Here is a 20,562-nt window from a genome sequence, read left to right as displayed (position 1 = left end):
GCCATTCTCCCAAAACTTCCCACCCTCTCCCTCTCCCACAGAGTCCATAAGACTGCTCCATACATCAGTGTCTCTTTTGCTGTCTCGTATACAGGGTTATCATTACCATCTTTCTAAATTCCATATATATGCGTTAGTATACTGTATTTATGTTTTTCCTTCTGGCTTACTTCACTCTGTATAATAGGCTCCAGTTTCATCCACCTCATTAGAACTGATTCAAATGTATTCTTTTTAATGGCTGAGTAATACTCCATTGTGTATATGTACCACAGCTTTCTTATCCATTCATCTGCTGATGGACATCTAGGTTGCTTCCATGTCCTGGCTATTATAAACAGTGCTGCGATGAACACTGGGGTACACGTGTCTCTTTCCATTCTGGTTTCCTCAGTGTGTATGCCAAGCAGTGGAATTGCTGGATCATAAGGCAGTTCTATTTCCAGTTTTTTAAGGAATCTCCACACTGTTCTCCATAGTGGCTGTACTAGTCTGCATTCCCACCAACAGTGTAAGAGGGTTCCCTTTTCTCCACACCCTCTCCAGCATTTATTATTTGTAGACTTTTGGATCGCAGCCATTCTGACTGGCGTGAAATGGTACCTCATAGTAGTTTTGATTTGCATTTCTCTGATAATGAGTGATGTTGAGCATCTTTTCATGTGTTTGTTAGCCATCTGCATGTCTTCTTTGGAGAAATGTCTATTTAGATCTTTGGCCCATTTTTTGATTGGGTCATTTATTTTTCTGGAGTTGAGCTGTAGGAGTTGCTTGTATATTTTTGAGATTAGTTGTTTGTCGGTTGCTTCATTTGCTATTATTTTCTCCCATTCTGAAGGCTGTCTTTTCACCTTGCTAATAGTTTCCTTTGATGTGCAGAAGCTTTTAAGTTTAATTAGGTCCCATTTGTTTATTTTTGCTTTTATTTCCAATATTCTGGGAGGTGGGTCATAGAGGATCCTGCTGTGATGTATGTCAGAGAGTGTTTTGCCTATGTTCTCCTCTAGGAGTTTTATAGTTTCTGGTCTTACGTTGAGATCTTTAATCCATTTTGAGTTTATTTTTGTATATGGTGTTAGAAAGTGTTCTAGTTTCATTCTTTTACAAGTGGTTGACCAGATTTCCCAGCACCACTTGTTAAAGAGATTGTCTTTAATCCACTGTATATTCTTGCCTCCTTTGTCAAAGATAAGCTGTCCATATGTGCGTGGATTTATCTCTGGGCTTTCTATTTTGTTCCATTGATCTATATTTCTGTCTTTGTGCCAGTACCATACTGTCTTGATAACTGTGGCTTTGTAGTAGAGCCTGAAGTCAGGTAGGTTGATTCCTCCAGTTCCATTTTTCTTTCTCAAGATCGCTTTGGCTATTCGAGGTTTTTTGTATTTCCATACAAATTGTGAAATTATTTGTTCTAGCTCTGTGAAGAATACTGTTGGTAGCTTGATAGGGATTGCATTGAATCTATAAATTGCTTTGGGTAGTATACTCATTTTCACTATATTGATTCTTCCAATCCATGAACATGGTATATTTCTCCATCTATTAGTGTCCTCTTTGATTTCTTTCACCAGTGTTTTATAGTTGTCTATATATAGGTCTTTAGTTTCTTTAGGTAGATATATTCCTAAGTATTTTATTCTTTTCGTTGCAATGGTGAATGGAATTGTTTCCTTAATTTCTCTTTCTGTTTTCTCATTATTAGTGTATAGGAATGCAAGGGATTTCTGTGTGTTGATTTTATATCCTGCAACTTTACTATAATCATTGATTAGTTCTAGTAATTTTCTGGTGGAGTCTTTAGGGTTTTCTATGTAGAGGATCATGTCATCTGCAAATAGTGAGAGTTTTACTTCTTCTTTTCCAATTTGGATTCCTTTTATTTCTTTTTCTGCTCTGATTGCTGTGCCCAAAACTTCCAAAACTATGTTGAATAGTAATGGTGAAAGTGGGCACCCTTGTCTTGTTCCTGACTTTAGAGGAAATGCTTTCAATTTTTCACCATTGAGGATAATGTTTGCAGTGGGTTTGTCATATATAGCTTTTATTATGTTGAGGTATGTTCCTTCTATTCCTGCTTTCTGGAGAGTTTTTATCATAAATGGGTGTTGAATTTTGTCAAAGGCTTTCTCTGCATCTATTGAGATAATCATATGGTTTTTATTTTTCAATTTGTTAATGTGGTGCATTACATTGATTGATTTGCGGATATTGAAGAATCCTTGCATCCCTGGGATAAAGCCCACTTGGTCATGGTGTATGATCTTTTTAATGTGTTGTTGGATTCTGATTGCTAGAATTTTGTTAAGGATTTTTGCATCTATGTTCATCAGTGATATTGGCCTGTAGTTTTCTTTTTTTGTGGCATCTTTGTCAGGTTTTGGTATTAGGGTGATGGTGGCCTCATAGAATGAGTTTGGAAGTTTACCTTCCTCTGCAATTTTCTGGAAGAGTTTGAGCAGGATAGGTGTTAGCTCTTCTCTAAATTTTTGGTAGAATTCAGCTGTGAAGCCGTCTGGACCTGGGCTTTTGTTTGCTGGAAGATTTTTGATTACAGTTTCAATTTCCGTGCTTGTGATGGGTCTGTTAAGGTTTTCTATTTCTTCCTGGTCGAGTTTTGGAAAGTTGTACTTTTCTAAGAATTTGTCCATTTCTTCCTCGTTGTCCATTTTATTGGCATATAATTGTTGATAATAGTCTCTTATGATCCTTTGTATTTCTGTGTTGTCTGTTGTGATCTCTCCATTTTCGTTTCTAATTTTATTGATTTGATTTTTCTCCCTTTGTTTCTTGATGAGTCTGGCTAATGGTTTGTCAATTTTATTTATCCTTTCAAAGAACCAGCTTTTGGCTTTGTTGATTTTTGCTATGGTCTCTTTTGTTTCTTTTGCATTTATTTCTGCTCTAATTTTTAAGATTTCTTTCCTTCTACTAACCCTGGGGTTCTTCATTTCTTCCTTTTCTAGTTGCTTTAGGTGTAGAGTTAGGTTATTTATTTGACTTTTTTCTTGTTTCTTGAGGTGTGCCTGTATTGCTATGAACTTTCCCCTTAGGACTGCTTTTACTGTGTCCCACAGGTTTTGGGTTATTGTGTTTTCATTTTCATTTGTTTCTATGCAAATTTTGATTTCTTTTTTGATTTCTTCTGTGATTTGTTGGTTATTCAGCAGCGTGTTGTTCAGCCTCCATATGTTGGAATTTTTAATAGTTTTTCTCCTGTAATTGAGATCTAATCTTACTGCATTGTGGTCAGAAAAGATGCTTGGAATGATTTCTATTTTTTTGAATTTACCAAGGCTAGCTTTATGGCCCAGGATGTGATCTATCCTGGAGAAGGTTCCATGTGCGCTTGAGAAAAAGGTGAAGTTCATTGTTTTGGGATGAAATGTCCTATAGATATCAATTAGGTCTAACTGGTCTATTGTATCGTTTAAAGTTTGTGTTTCCTTGTTAATTTTCTGTTTAGTTGATCTATCCATAGGTGTGAGTGGGGTATTAAAGTCTCCCACTATTATTGTGTTATTGTTAATTTCTCCTTTCATACTTGTTAGCATTTGTCTTACGTACTGCGGTGCTCCCGTGTTGGGTGCATATATATTTATAATTGTTATATCTTCTTCTTGGATTGATCCTTTGATCATTATGTAGTGACCTTCTTTGTCTCTTTTCACAGCCTTTGTTTTAAAGTCTATTTTATCTGATATGAGTATTGCTACTCCTGCTTTCTTTTGGTCCCTATTTGCATGGAAAATCTTTTTCCAGCCCTTCACTTTCAGTCTGTATGTGTCCCCTGTTTTGAGGTGGGTCTCCTGTAGACAACATATGTAGGGGTCTTGTTTTTGTATCCATTCAGCCAGTCTTTGTCTTTTGGTTGGGGCATTCAACCCATTTACGTTTAAGGTAATTACTGATAAGTATGATCCCGTTGCCATTTACTTTATTGTTTGGGGTTCGAATTTATACACCATTTTTGTGTTTCCTGTCTAGAGAGTATCCTTTAGTATTTGTTGTAGAGATGGTTTGGTGGTGCAGAATTCTCTCAGCTTTTGCTTGTCTGAGAAGCTTTTGATTTCTCCTTCATACTTGAATGAAATCCTTGCTGGGTACAATAATCTGGGCTGTAGGTTATTTTCTTTCATCATTTTAAGTATGTCTTGCCATTCCCTCCTGGCTTGAAGAGTTTCTATTGAAAGATCAGCTGTTATCCTTATGGGATTTCCCTTGTGTGTTATTTGTTGTTTTTCCCTTGCTGCTTTTAATATTTGTTCTTTGTGTTTGATCTTTGTTAATTTGATTAATATGTGTCTTGGGGTGTTTCGCCTTGGGTTTATCCTGTTTGGGATTCTCTGGGTTTCTTGGACTTGGGTGATTATTTCCTTCCCCAGTTTAGGGAAGTTTTCAACTATTATCTCCTCAAGTATTTTCTCATGGTCTTTCTTTTTGTCTTCTTCTTCTGGAACCCCTATGATTCGAATGTTGTAGCGTTTAATATTGTCCTGGAGGTCTCTGAGATTGTCCTCATTTCTTTTAATTCGTTTTTCTTTTATTCTCTCTGATTCATTTATTTCTACCATTCTATCTTCTAATTCACTAATCCTATCTTCCGCCTCTGTTATTCTACTATTTGTTGCCTCCAGAGTGTTTTTAATTTCATTTATTGCATTATTCATTATATATTGACTCTTTTTTATTTCTTCTAGGTCCTTGTTAAACCTTTCTTGCATCTTCTCAATCCTTGTCTCCAAGCTATTTATCTGTGATTCCACTTTACTTTCAAGATTTTGGATCAATTTCACTATCATTATTCGGAATTCTTTATCAGGTAGATTCCCTATCTCTTCCTCTTTTGTTTGGTTTGGTGGGCATTTATCCTGTTCCTTTATCTGCTGGCTATTCCTCTGTCTCTTCATCTTGTTTAAATTGCTGAGTTTGGGGTGTCCTTTCTGTATTCTGGCAGTTTGTGGAGTTCTCTTTATTGTGGCTTTTCCTCGCTGTGTGTGGGTTGTACAGGTGGCTTGTCAAGGTTTCCTGGTTAGGGAAGCTTGTGTTGGTGTTCTGATGGGTGGAGCTGTATTTCTTCTCTTTGTTCAGTCGCGCTGTGGGGAGGGAGGGAGGGATGCTGCAAACAAATAACACTGGCGTGCGCTCGCAGTGCCTCAGCCACACTGGGTCTGCCCCCGCTCACGGCGCGTGTAGCCTCCCTGCCCACACTGCTCGGGCTCTAGGTTGTTCCGCCGGGAACAATCCGAGGCTGGCCCTGGGTTGCATGTACCTCCCAGGTCCAAGCCGCTCAGGTTCAGGCACTTGGGTAGTCCTCAGAGGCGCAGACTCAGTTGGGCCTGAGTTTTGTGCTCTTCCCAGGTCCGAGCAGGTCAAGTGATGAGGTGTTTGGCGAGCGCCAATGCTGCGACTTATCGCCTCCCCGCCACTCAGTTATCTGGGCGTAAAACCGGCGCACCTTCTCAGACAGATGTTAACCGTCCAGACCCCCAAGAAGTTTTAGTTAGCAAAGAAGCCTGCTTACAGTTTTATAGATAATGTCTCTCTGGGGCTGCGATTGCCCCCTTCCGGCTCTGGCTGCCTGTCACCGGAGGGGGAAGGTCTGCAGCCGGCTATCTCTGTTCAATTCTTTGTTCCGTGCGCGGGCCTGGCGGTGTCTTAAGTTGAGGCTGGCTTTTCGCGTGGTAGATATCCCACAGTCTGGTTTGCTAGCCCAAATATTTTCGCTCAGATAGTGCTCAGGGTATTCAGGCCAGATTCTTACTCTAAGCGATGCAGCCCGCGCTGCGCCTCCCTGCCCAGCCCCCACTTGCTAATGGCGCGTGCAGGCGTCTACGCTGCTTCTCTGCTGGGGGAGTTACCGTAGGACTCGCAATCTTCGAGTTTTAATTGTTTATTTATTTTTTCTTCCTGTTATGTTGCCCTCTGTGCTTCCAAAGCTCGGCACAGATTCGGCAGTGAGAAGGTTTCCTGGTGTTTGGAAACTTCTCTCTTTTTAAGACTCCCTTCCCGGGATGGAACTCCGTCCCTCCCTCTTTTGTCTCTTTTTTTGTCTTTTATATTTTTTCCTACCTCCTTTCGAAGAGTTGGATTGCTTTTCTGGGTGCCTGATGTCCTCTGCCGGCATTCAGAAGTTGTTTTGTGGAATTTACTCGACGTTTAAATGCTCTTTTGATGAATTTGTGGGGGAGAAAGTGTTCTCCCTGTCCTACTCCTCCGCCATCTTGGCTCCTCCTCTGTCTCTGCTTTTGAATATGCTATCTAGGTTGGTCATAACTTTCCTTCCAAGGAGTAAGTGTCTTTTAATTTCATGGCTGCAATTACCATCTGCAGTGACTTGGGAGCCCAAAAAAATAAAGTCTGACACTGTTTCCACTGTTTCCCCATCTATTTCCCATGAAGTGATGGGACCAGATGTCATGATCTTCGTTTTCTGAATGTTGAGCTTTAAGCCAACTTTTTCACTCTCCTCCTTCACTTTCATCAAGAGGCTTTTTAGTTCCTCTTCACTTTCTGCCATAAGGGTGGTGTCGTCTGCATATCTGAGGTCATTGATATTTCTCCTGGAAATCTTGATTCCATCTTCTGCTTCTTCTGGCCCAGGGTTTCTCTGATATACTCTGTATATAGGTTAAATAAGCAGGGTGACAATATACAGCCTTGATATACTCCTTTTCCTATTTGGAACCAGTCTGCTGTCCCAAGTCCAGTTCTAACTGTTGCTTCCTGACCTGCATACAAATTTCTCAAGAGGTAGGTCAGATGGTCTGGGATTCCCATCTCTTCCAGAATTTTCCACAGTTTATTGTGATCCACACAGTCAAAGGCTTTGACATAGTCAATAAAGCAGAAATAGATGTTTTTCTGGAACTCTCTTGCTTTTTCCATGATCCAGGGGATGTTGGCCATTCTGGTTCCTCTGCCTTTTCTAAATACAGCTTGAACATCTGGAAGTTCACAGATCACATATTGCTGAAGCCTGGCTTGGAGAATTTTGAGCATTACTTTACTAGCAAGTGAGATGAGTACAATTGTGTGGTAGTTTGAGCATTCTTTGGCATTGCCTTTCTTTGGGATTGGAATGAAAACTGACCTTTTCCAGTCCTCTGGCCACTGCTGACATTTCCAAATGTGCTGACATATTGAGTGCAGCACTTTCACAGCATCATCTTTCAGGATTTGAAATAGCTCAACTGGAATTCCATCACCTCCACTAGCTTTGTTCTTAGTGATGCTTTCTAAGGCCCACTTGACTTCACATTCCAGGTTGTCTGGCTCTAGATGAGTGATAATACCATCATGATTATCTGGGTCGTGAAGCTCTTTTTTGTACAGTTCTTCTGTGTATTCTTGCCACCTCTCCTTAATATCTTCTGCTTCTGTCAGGTCCATACCATTTCTGTCCTTTATCGAGCCCATCTTTGCATGAAATGTTCCCTTGGTATCTCTAATTTTCTTGAGGAGATCTCTAGTCTTTCCCATTCTGTTGTTTTCCTCTATTTCTTTGCATTGATCACTGAGGAAGGCTTTCTTATCTCTCCTTGCTATTCTTTGTAACTCTGCATTCAGATGCTTATATCTTTCCTTTCTCCTTTGCTTTTCTCTTCTTTTCTTTTCACAGCTATTTGTAAGGCCTCCCAGACAGCCATTTTGCTTTTTTGCATTTCTTTTCCATGGGGACGGTCTGGATCCCTGTCTCCTGTACAATGTCACGAACCTCATTCCATAGTTCATCATGCACTCTATCTATCACATCTAGTCCCTTAAATCTATTTCTCACTTCCACTGAATAATCACAAGGGATTTGATTTAGGTCATACCTGAATGGTCTCGTGGTTTTCCCTACTTTCTTCAATTTAAGTCTGAATTTGGCAATAAGGAGTTCATGATCTGAGTCACAGTCAGCTCCAGGTCTTGTTTTTGTTGACTGTATAGAGTGTCTCCATCTTTGGCTGCAAAGAATATAATCAATCTGATTTCAGTGTTGACCATCTGGTGATGTCCATGTAGAGAGTCTTCTCTTGTGTTGTTGGAAGAGGGTATTTGCTATGACCAATGCGTTCTCTTGGCAATACTCTATTAGCCTTTGCCCTGCTTCATTCCGTATTCCAAGGCCAAATTTGCCTGTTACTCCAGGTGTTTCCCAACTACCTACTTTTGCATTCCAGTCCCCTATAATGAAAAGGACATCTTTTTTGGGTGTTAGTTCTAAAGGTCTTGTAAGTCTTCATAGAACCATTCAACTTCAGCTTCTTCAGCATTACTGGTAGGGGCATACGCTTGAATTACCATGATATTGAATGGTTTGCCTTGGAAATGAACAGAAATCATTCCATCATTTTTGTCATATTGTTTCAGATAAACATACTGAAATTACAATTTTTAATTAACACGTCCATTTCTCTGGGCTCCTTGCCTGAATCACTGATTTCACAGAGCTCCATTGTCTAGGTTATCTTGCATGAGTTTTCTATCTCTACAGCTTTCTGTTTTTTGTTTTTGGCTGCGCTGGATCTTCGTTGCTGCGCTCAGACTTTCTCTAGTTGCAGTGAGTGTGGTACTCGGGCTTCTATGTGGAGCTTCTCTTGTTGTAGAGCACAGGCTCTAGGTGTAGGGGCTTCAGTAGCTGCAGCACATGGGCTCAGTAGTTGTGGCATACACACAGGCTTAGTGGTTCTGTGCAGCCTGTGGAATCTTCCCATTCCACAAATCAAACCTGTGTCCTCTGCATTGGCAGGCAGATTCTTACCCACTGCACCATCAGGGAAGCCCTTAACTCCCTAGTTTGATTATCCCTTTCCACCTTCATCGCCTCTCCTCTAGTATTACCTGATGGTACTGGGACTACCATTTTTATTCTTTCGTATGCCATTTCCACCTTATCCCAAGGTCTTTCCTTGGACTTAACAACAGTGATAATAATAACAGCAACATGAGCAATCATGATAATGATGAGAACAACTAACATTAATGAGAACTTAGAGGAGCTAAGGAAGTGTCTCAAGCACTTTAAGGGTATTTTCAAAGCTTATCCTCACAACAGCTCTACTAGACAGATACATGAAAGTGAAAGTGAAAGTCACTCAGTCATGTCCGACTCTTTGCAACCCGTTGGAATTCTCCAGGCCAGAATAGTGGAGAGGGTAGCCTTTCCCTTCTCCAGGGGATCTTTCCAACCAAGGGATCGAACCCAGGTCTCCAGCACTGCAGGCGGATTCTTTACCAGCTGAGCCACAAGGGAAGCCCAGACAAGTACACTAGAAGCTCTTAAACCACTTCCGCTAAACTGAGGTTCTTCATCCCCTCTGGGAACCTGACTGATAGATGTTTTGGCCTGCTCCAGGATGCCCATAAGGTGAACTGTAGAGTCACCAAGAATCAGTTATCCTTACTACCCAAATGGCTTAGAACAGTTGTACCAGTTGTTAACAACTGTGCAGTATAATTCAGTGTTACTAAAATCATTTTCAAGGAAACACATAAATCAGTGTTTTGAAAATCTTGTTGAAGACAGAAAAGGTCATTAAAATAATGAGCTCCAATTGACTTAAGTGTGAGAGAAACACTATGAAATGGGGTGGAGGAGGATTCTAAAAATCTGTATGGCTTCCTCATTCCAGTCATTTCTCCAAATGACTTCAAGTTCTTGTGTTCTAAGGAAACAAAACTTAGAAATCATAGCTGGTTCATTAGGTAGTATACACAAGCAAGAGAATACAGAATTCAATCAACTGAAACATACTCAAAGCAAATACCTGAATCTATGTCAAAAGTTGAATGAATATTTTAAATTAAAATGTGTGAGGTATGTGTGTGGTAGATTATTTATAAAAATGATCACAATATTCCTCCCCAAATGCAGGTCTTATGCAGTGTGACTCTGCTGTTCCTCTCTAATAAGAGGTAAAGTTTGTTTCTGTCCTGCCCCGCCATGAATCTGGACTTGACCATGTGATTATCTTTGGCCAATGGAACATTAGCAAACATCACAATGGGAGATCCTTCAAAAAAACATGCACTGGGGCTTGCCTTTCTCGCTGCTGAGAACCCAATGCAACCAGGTGAACATGCGCAAAAAAGCTGGGATATATGTATACCTATGCCTGACGCATGTTGAGGTTTGACAGAAAACAGCAAAATTCTGTAAAGCAACTATGCTTCAATAAAAAATAAATAAAATTTTTTTTTAAATGCTGGCTTCCTTGATGATGAGTAACCAAATGAAGAAAGACTGCAGTCATCCCAGGTAAGATTCAAGAAATACGGATGAGGCCATCCTTGATCACCCAGTCCAAACAAACTGGCTGAGACCAGAGAAATCACTCAATCGTCATACAGAATATGACAAATATTTGTCAGTTTTAAGTCATTAAGTATTAGATAGGTTTTTTAAACATAGTAAAATACTAATAGACTGTATATCATTTATCTCACAATTTCCCAGTTAAAATATTTGAATTAACAGACTGATAAGCAAAGAGGATTATGTTGGATAAAATTGCTTCTTTGTGGTATTTTTATCCCCAATTTACAAATAAACAAACTAAAGCCCAGACAGGTTAACTAACATTTCCAAGTTCACACAACAATCTTGGTAGGTAGAGCCAAGATTTGAACCTACATATTCTAATCCAGAGTACGGGCTGCTTAGGAAGGTCCCTGGGATACTGGCCCCATCTCCCTAAACAAATTGACCTTGGGTTCTTTAAAAAATCGCAAGCCAGGTATAGAAAGAAGTTTTTTACTTACAACTTTTACACTCTTTGAATTTTGAATCATATGAATTTATTATCAATTCAAGTATTAAAATGAAAAGTTTTACTTTGTAAAGTTTTATTTAATATATCCAAAAAGACAACTTCGAAAAACAACTGATTTAGGGAGACAAGATTATGGAGGGGTGTGCTGCTTTCTAATTAATGTATTTTTATAATGATTAAATTTTATATAACAAACAAGTTTACTTTGCAATCAATTTTTAAAAACAAAAATGTTAGAGAAGTTTATAGTACATACATGAAGCAGGATAGTATAAAAGTGAAGTGAAGTCGCTCAGTCGTGTCTGACTCTTAGCGACCCCATGGACTGCAGCCCACCAGGCTCCTCTGTCCATGGGATTTTCCAGGCAAGAGTACTGGAGTGGGGTGCCACTGCCTTCTCCGGGGCAGGATAGTCAGGGGACAGACAAATGGAGAGGCTTCACCTATACCAAGGGACCTGCCTTTTCGGTAGGAGACCCTACCAAAAGCTGCCCAAGACACCAAGGAAGAAAGGGTAAGCAGTTTTACACTGACACAATACGGCCTCAATACAGTTCTGGCCCTATGAGACTGTGCCCTTGGCCCTGATCACCTCGCACCTGCTCCTGACCCTGACCAAGTCAGAAACAAGGGCTAGGGAGGCTGGAGGGATGGAGAAAGCAACCTAAAATATTTAGGTTTCTGTGCCTAAAGTTTTAACATTCAATGTAGTTAAGAGTTTGGGTTATTTTTGACTAGACACTTTGATCCTGAATTGAGACTTTTTGGTCACAAACTGGTACTTTAAAAAACTTTTGCAGGGAAGACACAGAGTCTGTGTCTCTCCATGCCTAAGATACTCACCAGACACTGGTGGAGACTCCCCACAGTGAAGCAGACAGGAGAAGACCCAGGGGTGATCAGGTACTAGGTAGGGAAGAGTTGGGGAGGTCTAGGCCAGGGGACTGTCAAGGCTGATGGGCTGCTGGGGGACAACGAGACCTGGGTGGTGGGGGCGCAGTTCAGGCACTGGAAGAGGAAGGCTTGCTGGATGGGGAGGAGGAGGGATCCTTAGGGGTTCAGACACCATTAGCAGAAGTACCTGAGGTTCCCCTTATACTTGTCCCCAGGGAGATCCCTGGGACCCCAGGCCTGGTCCCTTGCCCTCAGGGGCTTCCTCCAACCTCTGGAGCCCTCTCCACCTTCTCAGCCAAACCCTCTCCACTGTGGGGCATCATCCACCTCCAGGGAATCCTCCACCCTTCAAGGCCCCCTCCACCCAGGGAGGTCCTTTAAGCATGAGACAGAGTGGGGAGAAGAAAAGGGCAGGCAGGCTGGAAGCAGCTCCCATGGGGTTTGAGGACCAGGAAACTGCCTGGTGTTCCCCTACCCACTCAGCCCTAGGAACCTCCTGAGGCACCATGCCCAGCCTTCTGCCCTCCAGGGCCTGGTTTCCTAGTCCCTCTGGGCAGTCCTGTGAGGTCCCCCTCATCCCTCCAGGGGCCCAATCAACCCTCTGGACCAGGCTTTCCACCCCCTAAGACCCCTACCCCTGCCCTCCAGGGCCCTCTCTTCCCTCTGGGCCCTTTCCTTCCTCCAGGTTAAGCCGTCCGCCCTCTGGAGCCCTCTGGGTATCCTCAGCCCACATAGGTCTGCCAGGCACAAGAAGGAGGGAAGAGGAGAGGGAGCAATTCCTGAAGGGGGAGTGTCCCTCAGGATGTGGAGGAGCAAGAACCTGTCTAGTGTTCCCCTACCTCCTCAGCCCAGGGAGTCTCCTGGGGACCCAGGCCTGATCCTCCACACCCCCAAACTGGAGGCACAGAATAGGCTCCCTTAGCTGGGTGGAGCGGGGGACACTCCCCATCCCTACCCAGCACCTTTTTTGGAGGCAAGGGTCCTGAATAAGAATATTCACTCAGTTCAGTTCAGTTCAGTTCAGTCGCTCAGTCGTGTCCAACTCTTTGCAACCCCATGAATTGCAGCACGCCAGGCCTCCCTGTCCATCACCAACTCCTGGAGTTCACTCAAACTCATGTCCATCGAGTCGGTGATGCCATCCAGCCATCTCATCCTCTGTCGTTCCCTTCTCCTCCTGCCCCCAATCCCTCCCAGCGTCAGGGTCTTTTCCAATGAGCCAACTCTTCACATGAGGTGGCAAAAGTATTAGAGTTTCAGCTTTAGCATCAGTCCTTCCAATGAACACCCAGGACTGATCACCTTTAGGATGAACTGGCTGGATCTTCTTGCAGTCCAAGGGACTCTCAAGAGTCTTCTCCAACACCACAGTTCAAAAGCATCAATTCTTCAGCGCTCAGCTTTCTTCACAGTCCAACTCTCACATCCACACATGACCACAGGAAAAACCATAGCCTTGACTAGATGGACTTTTGTTGGCAAAGTAATGTCTCTGCTTTTGAATATGCTATCTAGGTTGGTCATAACTTTCCTTCCAAGGAGTAAGTGTCTTTTAATTTCATGGCTGCAATTACCATCTGCAGTGACTTGGGAGCCCAAAAAAATAAAGTCTGACACTGTTTCCAATGTTTCCCCATCTATTTGCCATGAAGTGATGGGACCAGATGCCATGATCTTCGTTTTCTGAATGTTGAGCTTATTTAAGCCAACTTTTTCACTCTCCATTTTCACTTTCATCAAGAGGCTTTTTAGTTCTTCTTCACTTTCTGCCATAAGGGTGGTGTCATCTGCATATCTGACATAATTAATATTTCTCCTGGAAATCTTGATTCCAGCTTGTGCTTCAGCCCAGTGTTTCTCATGATGTACTCTGCATATAAATTAAATAAGCAGGGTGACAATATATAGCCTTGACATACTCCTCTTCCTATTTGGGACCAGTCTGTTGTTCCATGTCCAGTTCTAACTGTTGCTTCCTGACCTGCTTATAGGTTTCTCAAGAGGCAGGTCAGGAGGTCTGGTATTCCCATCTCTTTCACAATCTTCCACAGCTTATTGTGATCCACACAGTCAAAGGCTTTTGGCATAGTCAATAAAGCAGAAATAGATGTTTTTCTGGAACTCTCTTGCTTTTTCCATGATCCAGCAGATGTTGGCAATTAGATCTCAGGTTCCTCTGCCTTTTCTAAAACCAGCTTGATCATCTGGAAACTAATGGTTCATGTATTGCTGAAGCCTGGCTTGGAGAATTTTGAGCATTACTTTACTAGCGTGTGAGATGAGTGCAATTGTGCAGTAGTTTGAGCATTCTTTGGCATTGCCTTTCTTTGGGATTGGAATGAAAACTGACCTTTTCCAGTCCTCTGGCCACTGCTGAGTTTTCCCAATTTACTGGCATATTGAGTGCACCACTTTAACAGCATCATCTTTCAGGATTTGAAAGAGCTCAACTGGAATTCCATCACCTCCACTAGCTTTGTTCATAGTGATATTTTCTAAGGCCCACTTGATTTCACATTCCAGGATGTCTGGTTCTAGGTCAGTGATCACACCATCGTGATTATCTGGGTCATGCAGCTCTTTTTTGTACAGTTTTCCTGTGTATTCCTGCCACCTCTTCTTAATATCTTCTGCTTCTGGTAGGTCCATACCATTTCTGGTAGGTCCTTTATTGTGCCCATCTTTGTATGAAGTGTTCCCTTGGTATCTCTAATTTTCTTGAAGAGATCTCTAGTCTTTCCCATTCTGTTGTTTTCCTCTATTTCTTTGCATTGATCACTGAAGAAGGCTTTTGTATCTCTCCTTGCTATTCTTTGTAACTCTGCATTCAGATGCTTATATCTTTCCTTTCCTCCTTTGCTTTGTACTTCTCTTCTTTTCACAGCTATTTGTAAGGCCTCCTCAGACAGCCATTTTGCTTTTTTGCATTTATTTTCCACAGGGATAGTCTGGATCCCTGTCTCCTGTACAATGTCACGAACCTCATTCCATAGTTCATCAGGCACTCTGTCTATCAGATCTAGGCCCTTAAATATATTTCTCACTTCCACTGTATAATCATAAGGGATTTGATTTAGGTCATACCTGAATGGTCTAGTGGTTTTCCCCACTTTCTTCAATCTACCTAAATCTCACTCCAGCTGTTGTGCCACTGCTTAAACCCTTCCCAACCTAAGCCCAGGATTTTTCTGCCTTTTTTTTTCCTATTGTTGTTATTTGGCGGTTTTTTGAAGAAAAACAAATAAAAGGAATCCAGATTGGAAAAGAAGAAGTAAAACTCTCTTTCTTTGCAGATGATATGATACTATACATAGAAAATCCTAAAGATGCCCCCAGAAAAGTACTAGAGCTAATCAATGGACACAGTAAAATGGCAGGATATAAAATTTATACATAGAAATTCCTTGCATTAATATACACTAACAAAGAAAAATCAAAAAAAGAAATTAAGGAAACAAGCCCATTCACCATTGTAACAAAAATAATCAAATACCTAGGAATAAACCTAACTAAAGACACAAGAGATTTGTATGCAGAAAACTATGAGACACTGATGAAAGAACTTGAAGATGGCACAGATGAAAAGATATACCATGCTCCTGGATTAGAAGAATTAATATTGTGTAAATGACAAAAGCAATCTACAGAGTCAAACAATCCCTTTCAAACTACCAATGTATTCCTCACAGAACTAGAGCAAAAAAATTCATAATTTGTATGGAAACACAAAAGATCCCAAACAGTGAAAATAATCTTCAGAAAGAAAAATGGAGCTGGAAGAATCCATCTTTCTGACTTCAGACTATACTACAAACCTACAGTCATCCAGACAAAGATGGTACTGGCACAAAAACAGAAATACAGACGAACGGAACAAGATTAAAAGGCCAGAGATAAACTCATGCATCTGTGGTCACCTTATCTTTGACATAAAAGGCAAGAATATACAATGAAGAAAACACAATCTCTTCAGTAAGTGGTACTGGGAAAGCTGGACAGCTACATGTAAAAGAAAGAAACTGGAACTCCACCTACCTAACCCTATACACAAAAAATAAACTCCAAATGGATTAAAGATTTAAATATAAGGCCAGAAACTGTAAAGCTCCTAGAGAATAACATACACAGCACACTCCTGGACATAAATCACAGCAAGATCCTCTGTGAACCACCTCCTACAATAATGGAAATAAAAACAAAAATAAACAAATGGGGTCTAATTAAACTTAAAAGATTTTTTTAAAGCAAAGGAAACTAAATAAAAAGACAACCCTCAGAATGGGAGAAAATAATAGAAAATGAATCAACTGACATAAATCTCCAAAATATACAAGCAGCTTATACAGATCAATACCAGAGAAACAAACAACCCAACTAAAAAATAAGCAGAAGACATAAACAGACATTTCTCCAAAGAAGACATACAGATGGTTATTAAACACATAAAAAGATGTTCAACAATGCTCATTATTAGAGAAATGCAAATCAATACTACAATGGGGTATCACCTCAAACCAGTCAGAAAGGCTATCATCGAACTATAAATGTTGGAGAGGGTGTGAAGCAAAGAAAACCCTCTTGCACTGTTGGTAGGAATGTAAATTGGTACAGGCACTATGGAGAATAGCATGTAGATTCCTTAAAAAACTAGAAATAAAACTACCACATGACCCAATAATCTCACTACTGGGCATACAGCCTGAGAAAAACCACAACTGAAAAAGATACAGGTACCCCAATGTTCATCACAGCACTATTTACAATGATAGGACAGGGAACCAACCTAGATGTCCATCAATAGATGAATGGATAAAGAAGTTGTGGTACATACATACAATGGAATATTACTCAGCCATAAAAAGGAATGGATTTGAGTCAATTCTAATGAGGTGAATGAACCAAGGGTCTATTATACAGAGTGAAGTAAGTCAGAAGGAGAAAAACAAATACCATATATTAATGCATATATATATATATGGAATCTAGAAAGATGGTACTGATAAACCTATTTGCAGAGCAGCAATGGAGACACAGACATACAGAACAGATTTATGGACACAGTGGGGGAAGGGGAGGAAGGGACAAATTGAAAGAGTTGAAACATTACCATACGTAAAATAGACAGCCAGTGGAATTTGCTATATGACACAGGGAGCTCAAATCCGGTGCTCTGTGATAATCTAGAGGGCTGGGATGGGGTGAGAGGTGGGAAGGAGGTTCCAGAGGGAGGGGACATATGCATACCTATGGCTGATTCATGCTGATGTATGGCAGCAACTAACACAATATTGTAAAGCAATTATCATCCATTTAAAAATAAATTTAAGTAAAAAAATAAAATATATCAGTCAGGATAGTTTAAAGTACATCTCAGTAATAAACCAAGACAAAAATTTCAATGAAAAAAGTCTACAACAAATTCTGGAGAGGATGTGGAGAAAAGGCAACCTTCTTGCACTGTTGGTGAGAATGTAAATTGACACAGCCACTATGGAGAACAATACGGAGATTCCTTAAAAAACTAGGATAAGACTACCATATGATCCAGCAATTGCACTACAAGGCATAGACCAAATCCAAAACCTGACAAAATCATAATTCAAAAAGACACACGTACCCCCATGTTCACTGTAGCACCATTTGTAATAGCTGGGACATGGAAGCAATCTAGATGTCCATCAACAAATGAATGGATGAATAAGTTGTGTTACATACAAAACAATGGAACATTACTCAGCCATAAAATGGAATACATTTGAGTCAGTTGTAGTGAGGCGGATGAACCTAGAGCCTATTATTATTATACAGAGTGAAGTAAGTCAGATAGAAAAAAACAAATATCGTATATTAATGCATACACATGGAATCTAGAAAAATGGTACTGATGAATCTATCTGCAGGGCAGGAATAGAGGTGCAGAAATAGAGAACACATTTGTGGACACAGTGGGGGAAGGGGAGGGTGGGATGAATGAGAAAGCAGCACTTAAACATATATATTACCATATGTAAAACAGATAACTAATGATGGGAAGTTGCTGTAAAACAGAGTGTTCTCAATCCAGTGCTCTGTGACAACCTAGAGGGATGGGGTGGAGTGGGGTGGTAGGTGAGAGGGATGTTCAAGAGGGAGGGGACATATGCATATTTATGGCTTGATTCACACTGTTGTATAAAAGAAGCCAACACAACACTGCAAAGCAATTATCCTCAAATTAAAAAAAAATAACCTATCTAAGAGTGACTAAAAAAGCTATGGGATCTGAGTGAGATCTCATTCAGGGGAAGGGAAAGACCTAGCTCAGAGCAATTTAAACAGTCAGTGGAGAGAAACTGTTTTCTGATGCTGACTGTCCCACTCAGTCTACATAGTCTATACCAATTAGAAAAACAGGCTCTTCAGTCGTTAAGTGGTTAGGTAAGGTTCTCTCCATAAAAATAATAAGTGAAGGGATTTAGCTGGGATTATAACTCAAGACTTCAGGTCCTCAATTCTCTGGCCATAAGCAATAGCAGGACAGAAGAGAAAATCAAACTAGGTGGCTGGACACTTGCTCATCTTTTCTAAAGCATTTTGCTTAGGACACACAGTGCTTACTTTGGAGTCAAGTACACTGGGTTTGCTCCCCACACCTCATGCCACTGTCATTGTTGCTGTGCCTTCAGGAAAGTGAGGCTGAAGTAACACACCTCTGGAGTCAGACCTCATTCTGAATCTTGCATCATGTGATGCTTCATATTCTCCACACGGATACTCCCAGTGGCTAACTCAGAGGTTTAAAAACTACATGATGCATGAAAGGCACATTGTGAGGATTCAATAAACAGCAATTATTACACCAATAGTAATTTCCCCCTGAAAATCACAGAAGGATCTAGGTGAGAGAAGGGAGAATGGCACATCTCCAATCTCAGATAAGCCTCTGTCTTAAGTAGCTACCCTGGGGAGTGTATAATGGACAATGTCAGGGTTGGTGGGGGACAGAGACTTCTATTGTACCAGACTTGGAAGGACAATCTAGACAACCAGCTCACCATGAAGTAGGAAGGTTGAGTCATCTCATTCAGGACCTGAATGTTGTCTGTGGTCACGGAGGGAATCCTGGAGCACCAGGCCAGTGAGAAGAGCCAAGGTTCATTGACAAGGTATAAGTTGATACTTATGTTAGCTGCTCTATATTCTCTAGGAAAAATAAAAAGAACCCACAGGAGATTCAGAGTTAATCTCACTCTCATCACCTAAGAGGGAAACAGTCACTATAGTTGCCTACATCACCAGAAGTAGGTGAGAGTAGGACAACCTATGATATGACAGGCAGAATTAACTCATATTGCGATGAGATAAAGGACTGCATTTAATACCTTTGCTACTATGCCAGCAGTAGTATTTTAGTAAATTGGTTTCCTCAAGGAAAGAAAAATGAAGGAGGGAAGAAAGGAGGGGAGGGAGGGAGGAAGGAAAGTGGGGGGGGAGGGAAAAAATGGAAAGCCCTAACAAATTCCTAATGGAACTTGTCAATTTCCATGGTATACTCACAATTTGCTCCCATAAGCTGATATGCACCAGCTCCAGTACACTATTGGGCAGCAAACGTACTTACTTCCATCAGAGCACTTACCGTCCTCTACTCTATGTGCCTTCCTATCAACCTTCTCAACTTAACTGTAAGCAAATTAAAAGCAAAGACCATGTCTTATTCAACTTTGAATATTCAGTGCATGCATGCTAAGTCACTTCAGTCCTGTCCGACTGTTTGTGACCCTTTGGACTATAGCCCATTAAGCTCCTTTGTCCATGGGATTCCCCAGACAAGAATACTGGAGTGGGTTGCCATGCCCTCCTCCAGGGTATGTTCTCGACCCAGGGATAGAAAACTCATCTCTTAAGTCCCCTGCATTGGCAGGTGAGTTCTTTACCACTAATGCCACCTGGGAACCCTCTGTATATCCAGTGGTGGTGGTGGTGGTGGTTTACGTACCATAATACCTGCCTGCAGAAATACTTAAATGAAGGAATGAATAAATGAATACTAATAAATTAATACAAAATAATTTGAATATTTAAATTTCAAATATAAAAAAACTTTACAAGCATGAGTAGGGGAGATGGAACACAGTACTTCCCAATGGCAGAATGAAATGTCAGTAAATATTTGTGCACTATCTGTAGAAACAGAAGGACATCTAGTCAAGTTGTCATCAGAGATTAAATTTCTCAGAAAATGCATCATGTAAGCGCCTTCAAAAGACTTTTTAACCCTGAGATGTTATAACATATTGAAAACAGCTCTGCACAAGCCTGGGGTTGAATTCCAGCTCTGTCACATACTAGCTTGGCAATTTCTTAGGCTCAGTGTATAAACCGTAAATAAAAATAACCATACAGCCTTTACAGGAGTGCTTGCAATTAGTTACCCAAAATGTTAGATTGTGTCTAAGACAATTCTACAGATCATTTAAAAATAAATTTAAAACCTAAAAATAAGTAAATGTTTTTTAAAGCTAAAAGTTTTTCTTAAACTTTTTTAAATTAACACACAAAAACCAATCACATGTCTGTATGTTAATAAGCATACAGAAATTGAAATGTAAAACAATACTATTTAAATCACACCAAAGAAAATTAAATAATTAGGCATAAACTTTAACAAAATAAATGAGGATCTGAAAATCTGTAAAATCTACAAGTCGCTCAATTGTGTCCAATACTTTGCAACCCAACGGACTACAGCTAGCCAGGCTTCTCTGTTCAAGGAATTCTCCAGGCAAGAAAACTGGGGTTGGTAGCCATTTCCTTCTCCAGGGGATCTTCCTGACTGAGGGATCGAACAAACATCTCTTACATTGCAGGTGGATTCTTTACCATCTGAGCCACCAGGGAAAAAAGAATATGTTTAAAACATGTGCCA

General features: G+C 40.7%; 1 protein-coding gene across 10 annotated transcripts in view; it reads right to left on the bottom strand.

Moving 5' to 3' along the window:
• Positions 1 to 20,562, bottom strand: part of LOC133241095 (glycerophosphodiester phosphodiesterase domain-containing protein 4-like) — a 173,786-nt gene that overhangs the window by 28,510 nt on the left and 124,714 nt on the right. For 7 of the 10 annotated variants that reach the window (XM_061406178.1, XM_061406176.1, XM_061406173.1 and 4 more), the window contains one exon: positions 18,689 to 18,836. The exons of the other annotated variants lie outside the window; for them this stretch is intronic. In XM_061406178.1, coding sequence (XP_061262162.1) covers positions 18,689 to 18,836 — 148 coding nt within the window. The remainder of the gene's footprint in view (positions 1 to 18,688; positions 18,837 to 20,562) is intronic. 10 annotated transcript variants of the gene reach the window in all.

Source organism: Bos javanicus, chromosome 29, assembly GCF_032452875.1.
Source record: "Bos javanicus breed banteng chromosome 29, ARS-OSU_banteng_1.0, whole genome shotgun sequence".
Classification (NCBI taxonomy): Eukaryota; Metazoa; Chordata; class Mammalia; order Artiodactyla; family Bovidae; genus Bos; species Bos javanicus.
The sequence above is the reverse complement of the archived record's forward strand: the minus strand, read 5'-3'. Positions and strand labels throughout refer to the sequence as shown.